Source organism: Garra rufa, chromosome 1, assembly GCF_049309525.1.
Source record: "Garra rufa chromosome 1, GarRuf1.0, whole genome shotgun sequence".
In the NCBI taxonomy this organism is placed as follows: Eukaryota; Metazoa; Chordata; class Actinopteri; order Cypriniformes; family Cyprinidae; genus Garra; species Garra rufa.
The window spans coordinates 87396937-87416246 of NC_133361.1; the positions used below are offsets into that span (position 1 = coordinate 87396937).

At 37.6% G+C, this 19310-nt stretch overlaps 2 protein-coding genes across 2 annotated transcripts in view; one reads left to right on the plus strand and one right to left on the minus strand.

Annotated features, from left to right (window-relative positions):
* LOC141340027 (uncharacterized) overlaps nucleotides 1–19310 on the minus strand; it is a 158193-nt gene that overhangs the window by 45238 nt on the left and 93645 nt on the right. The window lies entirely within an intron of this gene.
* Nucleotides 2481–16804, plus strand: LOC141340059 (uncharacterized). The gene is made up of 2 exons (XM_073844997.1): nucleotides 2481–2625; nucleotides 14708–16804. The coding sequence occupies exons 1-2, from the start codon at nucleotides 2541–2543 to the stop codon at nucleotides 15685–15687; spliced, it is 1065 nt and encodes a 354-aa protein (XP_073701098.1). The 5' UTR covers nucleotides 2481–2540; the 3' UTR covers nucleotides 15688–16804.

Below are 19310 nucleotides of genomic sequence, written 5' to 3' on the forward strand. Positions count from 1 at the left end.
AAATCTGTCTGTGCGTTATTTGAGTCGATTTAGCTCTTTACTTGAGCATGAGCAGTACACGAGTGGAGCGTTACACGAGTATAACATTTTGGTGCATGCCTATTGATTATAGGTCATGCTCCTGTGAATGCAGTAGCATTCTCTACATAAAATTGATTGTTTTGTTTCACAGGTAGCCTGAAGCAAAACCCTTTGCTAAAAAATGTAAGCAAAAAAGAAGCTGAGACAGCCCTTGGCAAATGGTTCACCAACGCCAGGGACAGGGATGGCAACTGTGCCTTGCGAGCCCAGCGGGACCTTGAACGGAGGACAATACAGTCAGTTTCTGTTAAATGTGTGTTTCTCCAAGTTAAACCATTCTGCTGTTTCTCCATTTTAATTTTATGTTTACCTCAGCAGCTACTTGATCTTAGTTGGTTGCTAGCTATCAGACTTGACAGTAGTTTATCAATCAATCATCTTTATTCATATAGAGCTTTTAATAATACAGATTGTGTCAAAGCACTGAATAGTATCAGACTGGAGAATAGAGTGCCAGTAATGTATAATGACAAGATTAAACACTCAATTTTCAGCTAAATCAGCCATTATTGAATGGAGAGAGACAGTAAAGTTTTATAGAACATTTTATGGAGCGGTTTAAGTTTTCCTTACCACACATAAAATATTTCTTAAGATAAAATAAGAATTGTAAATTAAATTAAGATTTGTTTCTTTAATAGGAGTTTGTGAACTTAAATGATCAAATCTTAAGTTAAGACCTAAGACAGGAATTTTCTGTAATACACTCCCTTAAGCAAATCTTCATTTAGGATTCTTATATCTTACAAAATCTTACCTTACATTTAGGAAATGTTAAACCACTCAACAAAATTTGATAATCAACTATGGGGTCTACCAACTACACACAAAGGGCTGCGGCTGCAGACAATAAACATGAAATCACATGGAGAAACAAAAAGTATGCTTTTAATTTCAGTGTGTTACAGTTTTTTTTACAATCGTTTTTGCACTAATAACTGAACCTTAATGTAATTTTTCAAAACTCTAGACACAAAACTCAAAACAGTCATTATTTGTAACACAGGCTGTCCAGTGTTCAAAACTTTGCATATTGCATTCATATCTTTAAAATGTCATTGCCATTGCTTTGTCAGTAATGTGTTTTTTCCCTTGCATTTTATAAAAGCTGTTTAAATAGCCTAATTTAACTAAGGTCTAGTCCTGATTTAAGCTAAGCCCTGTTTGCGAATCAGGGCCTATATTTTTTGAAGTTACCACAAAGTTTTTTGTTGTTGGATTTTTTTAAAATAATAATTAGCTTTACCTGAATTCAATGTTATTTTCTTGTTCAAATAGTGTGGGGCAAAAATAAACACATTTGTATGTAAACTGAAGGATGTTTACTTTGAGTGACTTATTGTTTTAAAACCATATTAATTACAGTCATGCATGTTCTCTGATGGAAAAAAGTAAAAAGCATGATTGATTTGATAATGTTTCTATGTTAATTCAATGTTAAATACGTGATTTAATTTAAGTTGAAGAAATGTTGACTTAATGACCATCTTGATCGATTTTTCATCATTGAAATAACATTATTTCAGGGTGCAAAACTGATGAAAGAACAATGTTACATTTCAACATTGATTCAATGATAATATGATTGATGCATTAGCATTGATTCAATGTTGATTCAGTGTTGGTCTGCTATCTGGGAAGGTACAGTTTAAAAACAGTATAGTGTTATAAATTAAAAAAATACATTAAAAAATAGAGAAAAGTATTCCTAGATGTATGATGTTAATAACTTTAGACAAGCATCATCATATGAGTACGACATTCAATTCTTTAATCAACATTTCTATGATGTGTTTGTGATTCTAGAGAGCAGTGCAGCAATGGACTTTTATTTTGCTCTGGTGATGTGACGTCATAAAGATGCGCTGAGCTCCTCATCTGTTGTGAGTCGCCTGAAGAAAGGTTTGTGCTTTTAAAGTTTTTGAATCAATGCTAACTGTTACATTAGTGAAATAATTTACAAGCTATGTAAAATAAATAAATGCACCATTGTTAAATATAACGTTGAAATGCTTTATTTAGTGTTAGTTAAAGCGTTAGCCTTTAGTAACAGAGAAGCTGCGTCTCAGTTCGCTCTCTCTATCATGAATCAATCGTGTGATGATGAGAAGTGATGAGAGAAACTGAGAATCCGAATCATTTGAATCAAATCATTTGTGAAATGATTCAGTGATTCGATTCAGCGGCACGCGGACTACAAACGACAACAACAAACACAAACGAGTGAATCACAACCGAGAATGATTTCATTAAAGTGTAATATATTAGATATGAACAAATAATCGAATACAAAATATAAATCAAAAGTAGCCTACCTAAATATGAACCTTCTGTGTAATTTGAATATATTTTATAAATTTTATATTAAGTCTATTAACTCTGACTGTTCTACTAGTGCACTGACTATTGATATACTCCTGGAGAATCAACAGAGATCCATGTGACACACTATTATAAAGATGGAGTTTATTAAAGAGGAGAGTGAAGACATGAAGATTGAAGAAACATTCAGAGTCAAACATGAAGATACTGAGGAACAAACAGGTTGGTTTTTATTTTTATTCTCAAAGCTGAAATTAAAGATATTAATGAATAATGTGTGTAGACATCATGCATTTGGTTCAGTTGTAACAATAATATGGAATTAGCCTAAACAATATATATATATATATATATATATATCAGGGCTGCCAACTTTTGAGTTCAGCTTGGAGTGAGAATTCCCACAGCAGTGTCTTTAGGGGGGTCCGGGGGCATGCTCCCCCGTAAGAAAATTTTGTACATTTTACAGTTAAATTCATCTATCTGGTGTACTTTGAGAGTTCACAATTCAAAGCTCCAATACAGTTTCAGTGTGAAAACTAAACAAAGAAAAAAGCTGGTGAATTGACTTGATCTTGAGGTTTAAAGGGGACTTAATCCTCTTATTAGTTGTGATATAGTGTCTCAGTCTATATTAGAATAAAAAATAATTTGAAAAAAGAATAATGATAATAATAATAATAATTTTATATTATTATTCCAACGACAGTAATATTGGAAAACAATTCTGTAAAGTAAATAAAAATGAGTATTTCACCAGTATGTTATTTTCTCTTATTCTACAGTAGGGGAATTACAATACTTTAGTTGTAATTTCTACACTTACAAGCACGGCCTAAAACTTTTTGCCATATCTGCCATTTTATTCATGATACAAGCGACATTTTTTGGTGATTTGAGAGAATTTACCAGCCATAAATATTTTTTTTTCTGGCAATGAAATGTTTTTGCAGTTAAAAAATATTAATAAATTGAAAATTAGAACTAAACACTGCATTTTAAATCATGAAACAAAAAAGGTGCTACACACGTTCGCATGAGCAGTTTTTTTATTAAAATTTGGTCTGACTTCAGCATTGTGAAATTATTTGTTATTTTTAAATATATTTATAAAAATGTCATACTGTGTTTTTATTATAAAATGATGTAAAATAACTGTTGCAGTGCTGCAAAACTATTTACTTTTCTTGTGGTAAAAAGTTATGTGCAGTAAAAGAATTCCTAGATTTAGTCATTATAAATAATTGCAACTGCATTTAAAAAATATATATATATTTTGACACGAAAATTCAAATATTTTTCTGTAGTCTGCTGTTCTGAGAAATTATATTTTTCTCATATTCGAAAATTAATCCTTCATTCATGAGGGATTTATCACTCCCGAAATTCTGCTTCTTGCACCGGGTATACAGCTGTTAGCAGGACGAAAAACAAAACTTTTATTCAAATTCTAAACGGATTATACATAGCCTTGGAGTGCGCAATAGCCCTTCATTGATAATCACTAAAACGTGTCGCTTCAGTTAATCGCAAAAGTCCTTTTATTATCAATGAACCGCTTATTTACAGTGAGAGTCCACAAGTGCAATCTGGCGTTTAGAGGTGAGTGAATTCAGAACGCAATTGCCAATCACAGGCGTTCAAGATCAACATATATGTCTGTGATTGGCTACATTGCTCAGCGCTACGAAAACACGTTGTCTTTTGGCGATTTCCAGAGCACAAACACAAATACGCACTGGAGCTTTTGCCAAATCTGTTTAGCCAATATCTTATTATTAGTTTTAACTGAGGGTGCTTTTGACTGCGTGAGAAAATGGATGTGTGGCGTGAGAGCGTGTGAAAAGTGTCAATTGCGTGAGTCTCACGCTGAATGCGTGAGAGTTGGCAGCCCTGATATATATATATAAAATGAAATGTGAATAATCATATTTGGCTACTGCATGCTATCTACAAAAAAATGACAAAAAGTCTGACAATAAAAATAAGCATGAACAAGTTACATTTAGTTGTAATTATGTGAGGTGTAAGATTGTAATGTATAAGTTGTACACTTCTATTTCTTGTATATATAAAAATATAAAAAAGGAGGGAATGGGGGGGGGGGTAGGAAAAAGGGAAAGAAGAAGGAACAAAATATATAAAATAAATAAATAGATAAAGAGAACAAATTAAGAAAATAATTCAAATAATAGCAATATAATTAAGTAAATAAATGAATAATTAAAAAAATAAATGACTACTGTTCAGGAGCATCAGAGTGGAGCAGTACTCTTATAAAGTACTGTAAAGAAGTTACTGTATTTTAGTGGTTCTCAAACTGATGGAGGGGTACGTGAACAAAATGCTGAGCTTTGGCATTTGTTTATTTCTACTCCAACTTAAAGTAACATTAAAATAAGTATTTCTGACAAGCAACATGCCACTTTTAGTATAAAAACAGATACATTTGAGTAAACGACGTTAAGTTACCTCAATTTTTGAATGCCCACAGATTGTGCTGCTTTAGCAAATCATGCTCCTGTTCATTGTGTCTTTAAAGTAGATTTGTAGCACTAGGGTTGGGTATCGTTTGAATTTTATCGATTTCGATTCCGATTCCACTTATCGATTCCGATTCTTTTCGATTCCCAGTTTCGATTCCAATTTAGTAAAAAAAACAACAAACACAAAAGTCAAACATTATATCAAACATGTTTATTTTCAGTGCTAGCTTGCAACATATTATTTTATTACAGGGGTTCTCAACCTTTTTTTATTCTTCTCGGGTCAATTTTGCAAGGCCCCCCTATGGCTGACATTTCCTCTAAAGGTGTTTATTTTTGAACCTTTTTTATTAACCTAAACATTTGTTTTGCCTTTTTATTTTTCTCCTGTATGTTATAAAAAAATTCAAACAAACTTTAAATTAAAGGTATACTTTTGAATTTAAAAGAAAACCCTCTGCTCTAACTTTTTAACATGAATATACATATACAGATTTAAAGCACCTAAACTATTTAATTCAGACATTCTTCACAACTTCAGAGTACTCTTTCTTAAGTGACTGAATATCTACAGTTTGTATTTATTATAAAATAAACATATAAATGAAAAATACAGTAAATATATAGTAAATCTGTTTATGCTGGTGCTCATATGTGCAAGATCCACCTCTATAGCATTTATTATAAAAAACTCACAGGACATTCATTTTGAAAACTATGCAAATATTTTGAAATTTCACGCAAAAATACTATGGATCAGAGCCCCGAAAGCATGAGTAGTTTGTGAATCAACAGGGGACTTATGCGTGCTTTATGTACGACTCCGATTTACAAGAATGAATACATTAGGCTCGCGCGACTTCAATCAAATTCGTTACTATTACTCTGGTCATCTTTGCCTTTACATTACCGGGAGGGTTTGTTTCATGCAGCCAAGAGATGAAGTAGATACCTGTCTTCCCGCGGGGATAGAAGTTACTTTTATGTGGGCTTTTGCGGGACGAAATAACATATATTCCTTCTGGAGCGGGCGGGCGCAGGACTAAAATCCGTCCCTTGAAGATCTCTAAGATGAAGTTTGCGTGCAGCAGTAGATTTGTCTTCGGTTTTTACAAAGCGTAGACACACTTTTAAATGCTTACCGCGATCCATCTTATCGACTTATGTTTACATTACCACGTAAGGTCCTGGCAGATTGCACACGCAGAAGGTCCTGGCAGATCACTAGATGAAAAAATACACCCAGGAATCGAAACGAGGAATCGAAATTTTAATTTTATAACAAGTATCCGATTCTTTATCTTAAGTATCCGATTACAGAATTGGAATCGTTTTTCGATTCCCAACCCTATGTAGCACTTAATAGCATGAAGAACAAATGTCTACAGACTGTACAGAGCGATTGATTTAAGAAACTCTCTTCGATTCAGAAACATACTGTGTGACTTACTGTTTTTCATCTTTAAAATATGAGCAAGAGTGCAATTTTCTCTGAATATTCAAATTTTTCAATTGTTGATTTTATAAGTTAAACAAAAAGGTAATATTAAGTGAACATTTTAAATGTAGCCTTTTACATTTTAAACACAAACACTGTCAATATTGTCAGATTTTACAACAAAGCAATAATAGATCCAACAAAATCCACAACAGAACTGTGTGAGTCTCCTAGAAACGGCAGCATTTCATTAGTGAACGAATCTGCAGCTTTCAAATTTTCAATGATATTTTTATTTAGTCTGCATGTAATGCCTGATAAAGCTACCAGTCTCGGATGGAGCATTGTTCTCTCGATCTGAGAGCTAAGGACTTTTCTCCATGAGCTCTTTGCACAGTCATATCAGTTTATTTGGCCTTTCCCCCCTTCCCTGTTAGGCTGCTCCTGTCTCTTCACTCTAGAGCAATGTTTACCAATGTCAGTCCTCGCGCCCTCCTGCTCTGCATATTTTGTACGTATCTCTTTTCACGTACAGCAATTGTTCTGTTTGACCATGAAGTTCCCTGCTAATTGGACATCAGATATCCCGCCATGATTCTAGTTCGAAGTGAGTGTATATGTTCCATTCAAAGAGCATTAAAGAGTGCGAAACGTGAATTTAAATTTTATATTTATTTACAGAGGTATATGATGTCACATTTTACAGTTTTGTCTGTGTGAAGACGCTGCAGGCACCGGCGCAGCGCAAATCCATGAATAAACGTTCCGAAGTGAAGTAAATTTTACCATATTTCCCGTGGTCAGGGAGTAGAGAGCAATGAACACTGTGTAGGGATCATGTCAATCGGAACACAGTTCATGCACGTAGCTCTCTTCTAACGAGCTGGTCATCTGAATCAGGTGTGTTAAATAAAGAGAAACATGTAAAATATAATAATAATAAAAAATGTGCGACAAACTCCGGTCCTGGAGAGCCAGCGTCCTGCAGAATTCAGCTCCAACCCTAATTAAATTTTACCTGCCTGTAGCTTTCTAGTAACCCTTCAGACGTTGATTATTTTGTTCAGGTGTGTTTGATTAGGGTTGAAGCAAAACTCTGTGGGGTCACAGGCTCTCCAGGGCAGATGTTCACCCCCCTGCTCTCGAGGGTCTCCAATTAGCACACCTCTCCCAAGGAAAACATCTGGGTCCCCCTCTCATCTATGAGAATTAAGTCCTCTGCTCCATGGAACTTCGTGAAGCAACCATACCAGGTGTATTATGCTTCTGTATGCAAGCTTCTCCCTGGAGCTCCAATCATGTGACTGCCCTTATGGTTTAGTTGGCAGTGTCTCCTAACCTTAACTCAATTTATGTTATGTTATGTCATGTCAACCTCTGGGGGCTGTTTCAAAAAGACTAAGAAGCTGGGATTAAAGTCCAAAACCTGACTTGAGATAAAATAACAAATCAATCTGGGTTAAAGTGGTTCCATAAATGACCATTTAAGGTCACACAATCTCACTAATGTGATCCTGGTTCAGTCAGTGAAGGCAATTTGATGTGCACGCTTGTTCTTAAGCAGTCCTTAATGTCGATTATGGATCTATTTGTGTTGTTTAATACATTTGAGATGTTGTGTGTTCCTGAGGGCATATTCTTCATCTGTAAATGTTAGAAAGTCATGCAAACATATCAAGTTTACTGTAAGGAGTGGACGAGTTTTACACAAGTAAAACAGCACGTTAAACAGACTGAGCACAATATAGTAGTAGCTCAATAATTCTTTGAAAAGTAGACATTTTGCTAAAATATTTGTTGTTGGACATTAACTGTGACACATGTACAATTATAATCCTTAATGTAAGTGTATTTTTATAATAGCAGTAAATGGAAATAAAATGTAAGCTGACTAATACTGTAATGAAGCGAAGACGAGGCAAGACGAAGTGGGGATCTAAGTGCAGGAGTTTATTGAAAATCCAAAAAAAATATTAATCTGAAACAGAGAAAACCAGGACAGAGAGCAACCATTACAGACATTTAACAACTGACAAGGCACAGAGGAAACACAAGGACTATTTATACAAAGGGTTGAGGTAATGAGCTAATAGGTAACAGGGGTAACTAATGAGGGAGTAGGTGTGGTGAAGGAGCAACTGTGGTTTGACTTGGCTTTGAAGGAGCAGCTGTGACTAGGCTTGACTTTACTGGAGCAGCAGCAACTTCACTTTATTCAGGAGGTGCTGCTGTGTCTTGATATGACTCTGGAAGTGCTGTTGTGTCTTGACTTAGGGTGTGAAATTGTGTCTTGGCTTGACTCAGGAAGTGAAGCAGTATCTTGACTTGACTCAGGAAGTGAAGCGGTGTCTTGGTTTAGGAAGTGAGGCTGTGTCTAGACCTGACTCAGGAAGTGAGGCTGTGTCTAGACCTGACTCAGAAAGTGAGGCTGTGTCTAGACCTGACACAGGAAGTGAGGCTGTGTCTTGACCTGACACAGGAAGTGAGGCTGTGTCTTGACCTGACTCAGGAAGTGAGGCTGTGTCTTGACCTGACTCAGAAAGTGAGGCTGTGTCTAGACCTGACACAGGAAGTGAGGCTGTGTCTTGACCTGACTCAGGAGGTGAGGCTGTGTCTTGACCTGACTCAAGATGTGCTGCTTGACTTGACTCAGAAAGTGCTGCTTAACTTAGGAACCTAAACCTTTACATGACTCAACTTAGCAGGAACAGCAGCTGTGACGTGACGTGACTTGACCTTTCAGGAACAGGAGCTGTGAATGACTAGACTTTGCAGGATGGCTAATGGCAGACGTGACATGGGCAGGCTGTGGCTTGGCAGACGTGACATTAGCGGGCGCTGGCTTGGCAGACGTGACGCTAGCGGGCGTTGGCTTGGCAGACGTGAAGCTAGCATAAAAGGATGGCTGTGTAAAAGGAACTCTTCCACATAACATTCGACAGGTCGGCCATTCTGAAAGATGGCGCAAAGGGCCCTCAGAGGGTTGCACAAAACTCCTGCTAAATCCATTTTTTGGTCTGTTGTTCTGTAACAAAGCGAAGATTAGGCAAGATGAAGTGAGGATCTAAGTGCAGGAGTTTATTGAAAATCCAAAAAAACAACAACTAATAATCCGAAACAGAAAAAATCAGACCAGGACAGAGAGCAACCATTACAGACATTTAACAACTGACAAGGCACAGGGGAAACACAAGGACTATTTCTACAAAGGGCTAAGGTAATGAGCTAATAGGTAACCGGGCTAACTAATGAGGGAGTGGGTGTGGTTCAGTGAATGTCCATGACCAGGGGTGTCGCTGGGAATTCTGGGCCCCGTGCACTGACTCAGCTAAGGGGCCCCCCTAAAAACAAAAAATTACGTTCTAACTAAAAATGGTTGTGTAACCCCCTCTCACTCGGGCCCTACTTGCACCCGCTCCGAGCGGGTCTCCGGCATGGGAGGCGGATGCACTAACAAGGAGGCTAAAGAGTGCAATCTCTAGCATCGGTTGCTAGTCCGTCTCTTGAGATTGGAATAGGGACTCTGCTTCCGGCTTTGCTACTGTTCGGACGCTTTTGCTTACTGCTCCGCGCTTTTCTCCCTGTTTATGAACTTTTCTCATATTTTTCTAAGATTTTAACTTCATCATATTAGCACAGTGCTCTGACAACACATTTTTGATACAAACATTACGAAAAAGGAGACTTTTTGCCTACCAGTTGCTGCGATATCATCCTCTACTCCAGATACAGCTATGACAAGGCTTGCAAAAACTGGTGTTTTACCACCCCCTATACTGCTTGAAAACAGATTTGAAGCATTAATGAATGTGGGTGAGGAATCCCCAAATGTGACTGAACATGGATCGTATCAACCTGCTGCTAACATCGCTACAAACAGGCGTGCAAGTTCGAGCAGACAGCGGCACTCAGCTCAGAGCGCAGCCGAGCCCAGGACTCTGATAGTGCTCCATCTCCATTATCAGAAATATAAGTAGCAGAACTACAACTAGATGCTGCATTCCTCAAGCAACCGTCTCTGATGTGAACAAGGAACTTCGGAATATTCTAATGAAACACAAGACTGCAAATCGAATCATCATCCATGTGGGAAAGAACGATATTCTGAAAGAGCAGTCAGAACTCCTAAAGAAGGATTTCGGTGAGCTCATTGAAACACTTTAAAGACTGAAAGTTCAGTCGTTCATCAGTGGACCACTCCCAGCAAGGGGAACTAACATGTTTTCACGGTTGCTTGGACTGAATACCTGGCTACAATGAACCTGCAGTCTAAAACGAGACTTTATTGACAACTTCAACCTTTTCTGGGGCCATAGACAACTGTTCAAACTGGATGGCCTCCACCCAAACAAACTTGGTGCGAGAGTGCTAAAGGACAATATCTATTTTTCACTCCAGCATCCATCAGTGGAATGTGCCAGTCTACCCAACATGAATGGCACACACACACTTGGACAATGTATGCGTGACGACAGGACATCTTATAAGCTTCAGAGTCATCATATGGTCAACACAACCCACAAGGACACTGACAACGCCACACAGCCACAACAAGCACTGCTTATGGACACTTTCCTGGCTGAGTCCTGCCCACAGAGCTCATCACAGACAGACTGTGACGTACTGCAACAGCTCCAAGACTCAGCACCGAAGGACGACTTTCTGGTAAACAGCCAGGGAAGCCAGGACAACAAAATTTTTCAGCCACTGGAAACATCAGAGCCAGAGCTCCATTCACCAGACTCATTATCCCTCTCTCCAGCATCTCCACTTCTAAGCTTCTCACAGAAAATGGAGGAACGGGTATATGCTGGAACCAGACTCTCCCACTCTTTTGCTGCAAGCAACTAAAAAACGGCGGGCACCACAACCACCAAAACCTGTGGGTCCAGCTTGCCCTCCTCCTCCTCCTGTGAGAGCTCTCCGGCCGCTGCCACAACGTCAGGGCCCAAACCCTCCTCCGTCTGCTGTGAGTGAACCAAAAACAACTGATAACAGCTCTCAGTGATGTGTGTCGGGTCCCCGCTACGATAGCAGCAACACTCAGCAATGTTTACAGAACAAGCGGGAACCCAGTGTGCCTGTAGTTTTCCCTATTTCTGTTTTAATATGTGAAAGAAAGTCTAAGGCCATCCCAAGCCGTACGGTTGACCCATCTAATCTGAGGCCTATCCTGCATCAAACTAAGATTGCTCTAGAGACAAAAAGTAATGCCATCAAGCTAGCATTTTTAAACATTCGCTCACTAAAAAATAAATCACTTCTGATCAATGATTTGATAACCACAAACAACCTGGATTTTATGTTTCTAAATGAAACATGGCTAGAAGACAGCGGTAGTGCAACAGTCCTCAATGAAGCAGCCCCTCCTAACTTTACTTTCATGAGAGTCTGCAGAGCTGTTAGAAGAGGTGGTGGTGTAGTAGCTCTTTTTAAAGATGTCTATCAATGCAAGCAAGTGTCATTTGGTCAGTACATGTCTTTTGAATATCTAGGGATTATGCTGAAAGGGGCTCCACTCATTCTATTTATCATTATTTACAGGCCCCCAAATTACTGTCCAGTCTTTGTTGATGAGTTCACAGAACTGCTGAATCAGGTCAAAAGTGTGCTATCAACGATTGGTTCAGAGTTTGACTGTTTTGCTATTGCAGGGGATTTTAATGTTCACATAGAAAATGCAGAAATCAAAACCACAAAAGAAATTATAACGGTTTTGAACACTTTTGACCTGATTCAGCATGTGCATGGGCCTACACACAATCGTGGACACACTCTTGATTTACTCATAAGTAAGGGTTTAAACATTTCATTTGAGTCTGTATTTAAATGTGGCTAATGTTTTAGCACATCTGATCTCTTCTGGAAGCTGATTCCAACTGCGGCCGCCCGCTAAAAGCGGATTCCCCTTTTAGCTTAAACTCTATAGGACACCAGGCGACCATGATCAGGTTTGGATACTATGATATGAGATCTAGCATACATGCATTACATATCGACATGTTTTGGTGTTACCTATTGTGGCATTAAACTGGGGTTAACTATTATTTCTTTGTTTTCCAACCTTGTGCCCAACAGCACTGAAAGAGGAGAGAGAAGATCTGAATGAAACTGAAGAGAAAGATCAGTTTGAGAATCTTCATGATTTCATAACTGGAGAAAAATCGTTTTGTTCCTTACAGTCAGAAAATAATTGTAGACAAAAAAGAGCTCAAAAGACAAGAACTAGGAGTTTTTTCACTTGCTTACAGTGTGGAAAGAGTTTCAATGAACAAGGATTTAAAGTCCACAAGAAAATTCACACTGGAAAGAGGCGTTTGTGGAAAGAGTTTCAGTACTAAAAGAAACCTTGAAAGTCACATGAGAATTCACACAGGAGATAATAGTCCCTTTTACAAGGCTATATCGCCCTTATCTTACATCAACTTAACACCTGTTGTAAAGTAACTCAATTTCGAACATGGTATCTTCAATTGTTCATTTTTTTTTTTCACCATGGCAGCTCAAACGACGTATCCGTTCTGTTTTGTTCAGTTTATATGTCCATCGTCAAGGATATATCCACAAATACATCTTACCAATGTTTCTAAATTTTATGATGGAATATTTCAGTTTCATTCGTTCATTCCGTCGGAGCTTGTGTTGTCTCTTTGAAATCCACGCAGTTTCTCCCGATTCTTAGCTCAATGTGCTTCCTTACTCTTCTTTGATATCGCAACGGCTACTTCCCAGGATCTCTGTTTCACTTTTCCAGAAGGCCCTATTCTGGCTGCCTCTTCGCTACTCAGGAGTCCCTTTTTTTTTTAATCTTTCGAAGCTTCCATTGGAGTGTTGTATATAACCGGTCCATTTTCCAGAAAGACTTTCAGTTTCGCCAGTGGTGGTGTTTGGAACTAAATACCTTTCACTTTCAGAATTTTCCTGATCGGTGCAAATGTCCTTCTTTTCTGTTGGATCTCAGGTGGATAGTCTTGGTCAAAGAAGATCCTTTTTCCTTTCCAGTGCACTTCCTTCTTCCTCCATGCAGAACGAAGTCCTTCGTCCTATACTCCAGGAAAAATACAACTACCGATCTAGGGTATGCATCGGCGGGTGGTTTGGGCTCGAGTGCTCTGTGACATTGTTGAATTTTGAGGTCCAAGTCGCTGAGAGACAGCTCCGTTTTGATAATCGATTCCACCAAACCCTGGACGTTATTACCTTCGCTTCCTTCTGGGATTCCAAAAATCCATATTATTATTTCTACGTGAGCGTGTTTCAAGATCTAGCAATCTCTCTTGTAAGTGTTCTTGAATTTGGATGCTCTGGCCAAGTATCTCTTTGGACTCGGCTGCATTTTTTTCTCTAATTCTGCCACTCTTTGCTTCGCTTCATTGATCCTCTCTGCCATGACGTTTAGGTCTGTGACAAGCCCGTTCAGTTTTTGATTGACGTCTTGCTTAAAACTGCTCAGCTCCTCTTTCACATCTTTTGTAAAAGAATCTTGGAAGGCCGTTAGTTCAGCTTTGTTATCCACCCTGAACGCTTTAATGTCTGGAGGTTGCATGTACCTTTGACTCTAGTATGGAGGAAGCTTTTATGACCAAAGTCATTAAATATCAACCACTCTTAAATACTATTTCAGAGATAGGTTATCGATGTCGTCTGTTTGTTTTCATATATTTGGCAGCTTGGGACATGTACACAGGCTGGTTGTAAAAGGGCTTCAACAACTTAGGATGCCCAAAAAGAGGGCTAAACGGCTAGCAAAGTATTGTGCCTTGTCTGCTATTATAGGCAGTTGCCAGATAGGAGACGGTGTTATTTATACCCATAACAATAGGGGATATGCTTAATGTTGTAAAGATATGATATATGCCATTGTTCCACAATTTTTTTACATGTATTTAACTGCATCTGCGTCAGGAAGGGTATCCGGTGTAAAACTTGCCAAATTGGCTGTGTGGATCACTCCGCTGTGGTGACACGATTAGAAGGGAGTAAGCCGAGAGAGAAAGAAGAAGTGTAACCTTCCACTTTTATTATTGGCTAAAATCTCTTAATAAAGTCAGGTAGAATTTTTGTTTGATGAATTTTCATCTTGTCCTCTTTTCAATTTTTACTCGTCTTTCTCTAAATTTGTTGAATTTTATCACCTAGAAGACAAAAATGGCAATAATTGAGGTCAGTCTATATATAGATAAGTCTATATATAGATTTCCTAGATTATCTTTTTTTTTTTTTGTATAACAGCCAGCTTAAACTCTGGCCAGGATCAGGTTTGGACACCCTGGTATAGGATCTAACATACATGCATTACATATCTACATATTTTGATGTTAATTGCTTTGTGGCATTAAACTGGGGTTAACTTTTTTTTCTCTTTGTTTTTCTACCTTAGGCCTTACATTGCTGAAAGAGGAGAGAGAAGTACTGAATGAAACTGAAGAGAAAGATCAGTTTGAGAATCTTCATGATTTCATAACTGGAGAATATTCTGAAAAGACTTGTGAACAAAAAAGAGCTCATAAGACAGAAACCAGGAGTTATTTCACATGCTTTAAATGTGGAAAAAGTTTCAATCAACAAGAAGACCTTAAAGTCCACACTGGAGAGAAGCCTTTCATCTGCATACAGTGTGGGAAAAGTTTCAAAAGAAAGCTAAAAGTCAATCAAAGTGGAAGCCTTGACGTCCACCAGAATATTCACACAACAGAGAGCCCTTTTACCTGCCAACAGTGTGGAAAGAGTTTCAGTCAAAAAGCAAGCCTTAATAGGCACATGAATGTTCACACTGGAGAGAAACCTTACACATGCAAACAGTGTGGAAAGAGTTTCAGTCAAAAAGCAAGCCTTGAAATGCACATGAGAGTTCACACTGGAGAGAAACCTTACACATGCAAACAGTGTGGAAAGAGTTTCAGTCAAAAAGCAAGCCTTAATATGCACATGAGAGTTCACACTGGGGAGAAACCTTACACATGCAAACAATGTGGAAAGAGTTTCAGTCAAAAAGCAAGCCTTGAAATGCACATGAATGTTCACACTGGAGAGAAGCCTCACACATGCAAACAATGTGGAAAGCGATTCAATCAAAAAGCAAGCCTTGATATGCACATGAGAGTTCACACTGGAGAGAAGCCTTACATATGCTGTCAGTGTGGAAAGAGTTTTGGTACAAAAGGAAGCATTGACAAGCACATGAATGTTCACATTGTAGAGAAGCCTCACTCATGCAAACAGTGTGGAAAGAGATTTAGTCTACAAGGAAACCTTGTTAGGCACATAAAAACAATTCACAATAGAGAGAAGTCTAAAGATCCCCTCATTCTGGAAAGTGTTTCAACTAAAATGTATAAAACAGACAATTCCGGTCCTTGATTCTGATTGGTTGAGCCACATTTGAAGCTGTAAATGACTCTACAAACATACAGTCCTGCGAGAACCCCCAACACTGCACATTTTGTAGGTCTCTCATGTTTGACACCCATTTGAGGTCTTGTTGTCTCTAGTGATGAGCTGAGTTGAATCAGGTGTGATAGATGAGGAGTGCTCACAGGACCGCTTTGAAAACCACTGTTCTAAAGGAATCCTGTATCAGATTGCAATTGGAAATTCTATCATATTGTGGAACCGTACCTAAAGAATTCCATTAGGAATTGTCTAATAGGATCGTCTTATCGGACAAGACATAAATACATTTATTAGGATTCAATTTTATCTTTTCATCTTTTTTATCTTTTTTTTATCTACTTTTTTCCCTGGTATCTATGTTTAACAAATAGTTTATGTTTAGTTTTATGTTTTACCTTGATGTACATTGTTCATTGTTGCATAACCTACATTAGTGCAAAAAATCCTGAGGAACTAATATGACTGATGAAACAAAAGACATTAACAAGTTTGATTTAGATTTTTTTCATTTCAAGAGTATTTTAATTTTGTCTTTCTTTCGTAAGTACAATTGAATTACATTGAATTTGTTTTTTTTGTTTATATTAGATTACAATCATTACAGGCTTTCACCAAATTAGTTCATTAACCATATGAATTGAGGAATGGTGTGGGCAATGAAACTAACACTGGCCAATATAGTGTTGAAGGTTTCATGGCTATATTTCCGCAGCCTGGTGGCTAATCTTCACTGGTTGAGTGTGAAGATTGACTGTTCATCCAATGGTTCAAACATTGTAACCAGAAGGTGGTGCGATGTATCAGGAAGATAATGCACCAATACACACCACAAGATTGGTGAAAGAGTGGTTTGATAAACATAAAAGTAATATTTTCCATCGAAATGCTGTATTGGCAGCAAAAGGAGGCCCAACGTCATACTAATTGTGGTATAAAACCAGGTGTTTGAGTTTCATTGTCCAGCCCCTGTACATTCACTGTTGAACTCCTGAAGGCTGAGCCTTAAACTATTTTTTATTTTAATTTTATTTTTTTTATTATTACATTAATTTAAATAATAGTCTGTCTAAATATTTATTTTGATTGGCTGGAAGGTAAGCAATAAAATGCAAATGAAATGAAAATAGCTGTCATTTTTATTCTTTCATTCAAATATTGAGCTGCAAACATCAGTAACTGCTGTTAACTTTTAAAGACTCGCAAAAACCATGGTATAATCAAAAAAATCCATGGCTAGCCATGCAAAGGGGTCACTGGATGCAAAGTTCACATTTACATGTTTGAACATAAATGTGTGTTGGCAGTGTGTGTACACAACCACCCCGTAATGACAAAAATCCACCCAGTGGTTTTAAATTAATTTATTCAAATCAAAACAGACTCACGAGAGTATTTACACAGGAGCGTGAGCGTTTTATTACAACTATAAATTTGTAGCATGTAGCAAAATCAGAAATTCAGGGACTTCGAATGGTGAGCAGAACACAGAGACAATCAATTGTGAAAATACAGGGTATTTAATAAATGGATCTGCAGTGAACATACAACTAAACTAATCAAAACACATATATGCATAAAGAAAGTGAATAAGGAAAGAGAGAGAGAAGAAGAAGAAGAATGGTAGTATGTAGTATCAAATAACCACAACCTAATGAGAATCATCAAAGAATCAATTCACCTTAAAAATGGGCTCAACTTAAACGCATCTAAAATATCAATAAATAGATAAAAGTAAATAGATACTTGCATTGGCTTTGTTGCTGAACAAGAGTCCTGGGGGGTACTCCAGAATGCTCGGTTAACTTACCAATTGGTAAATCTTAACCTCTGAGTTGATTTACCCCAAACCCGCATACCATGAGTATGTCGGTTCCAAAACACCTGAGAAGAGTAAGTTTAATCAACCTCCTATTGGTTACCCAGAGTTAATGCGCACGCACGGTCCATACATAAAGACGTTTTCAATGGATCGCCGATTTCACGAGTGAAAATGGAAAATCAATGTGAAAAAAAGAGAGCGGCATACTTCACAGAAGCGGAGTTGGAGGTTTTAATGCACGCATACGAAGAATTCAAGCCAATAATACTGAAAAAAAGCAATACGGCTGCATCGGCTAAAGAAAGAGAGTTGGCTTGGCAAAAAAATCACGGACAGAGTAAATGCGTGAGTGTATTAAATAGCAAATTTGATATCGCCTCCCCTTTTATTATAATGCCAAATAATTTAACACCCCTTCCACATCCTTTTGACTGTTAAATCACTATGAAAGCATTTACTTGTCCTGCCTGTCATTTTTTTAGCTTAAAATGACAATGTATATTGACTAGGAATATATGGTTTCTTATTTAATAAGATGTAATCCTTCTGGAGCCAGAAGAACTCTGAGCCAAGTCAAAATGAAACACAAAAACATTCTGCAGAAAGGTAATATTTGATTACACTATTACTGAACTATTTATTAAATACGGTTTAGTATATTCTTTCTGTCATGTAGCTAATAGAAAGAAGGCTGAAGCCCGTCTAACTGGCGGGGGCCCACCACCACCTCCCCTCACTCCATCTGAGGAGCTGGCACTGTCCCTTAATAAAGGGCGACCTGTGGTTGCTGGCATTCCAGGGGGCACTTCAACACACACGCCATGCACCACAAGTAACATTGTGAAATGTAAGTCTACCACTATGATTTGTTTTCATTATATGACTTAATAAATTACTATCTCTGTCACTGAAAGGCTTTTTGAACATGCTTAATCCTTTTATGCAGGCTTATTTTATTTAACTGCATATGATAGGCTACTGTGATCTTGTATTACTTTGACATGTTTTTTTTTTCCTGCATTTTTGTTTTTTCTTTGATGATATTGAGAATTTTATGCGTTGTATTTTCTTATGGATACTGAAAGAGGGATTGTATTGTTGGACCCTACAGAAAGAACACAGTCTGTCACAGTTGTAAGTGTTTTGTTGTCAGGCACCTCTAGTACTTTTAGATATTTTTTATTTTTTTTTGCCAGATAATGTAAACTTGCATATTTCCACTAAAGGATGAAGATGATGAAAATGTCGATGAAGAGACAACATCTGCTGTGACAGAAGTGGACAATGCTGGTAGATCCACTGAGGTATGATGCATACCATTATAATGCATGCCCCCTTTTTACATTACGATAAGAAACTGTCATTGTCCATTCCCAGTACATACCTGGAGATTTGCCCACAGATGAAGTTCCTTCAACCTCAATGCACAATCTAAGCAGTGTAAGAATTTATGTGCAGTTGTCCATATTTTAATTTTATTGTCTGACAGAGTTGCATTCCCAGTTGCCAGCAAAGGAGCTGTATAAGGTCCATCTTCAAAAACAAATAAGAAAAAGTGACATGGAGATGGACCTTATACAGCTTCAAATGGAAGAGAAACAGCTATCCATTAAAAAGGCAACACTAGAAATTGAATTACTGGAGCATCGCCTTAAGGTGAGAACTTGTGTGAATATTATTCTGTTGCATGTTACAAGTGTTTATAAAGCAATGTAATAAAAAATACTTTCATTTTACATTTTACTTTCTTTGTTTTTCAGGAAATAAAGAA

What these genes read in the sequence shown, in the direction of transcription:
- LOC141340059 (XM_073844997.1), top strand. Translation starts at nt 2,541, where the DNA reads ATGGAGTTTATTAAAGAGGAGAGTGAAGACATGAAGATTGAAGAAACA. An exon ending in AGATACTGAGGAACAAACAG is followed by an intron (nt 2,626 to 14,707) that starts GTTGGTTTTTAT and finishes TTTCTACCTTAG; the next exon opens with GCCTTACATTGCTGAAAGAG.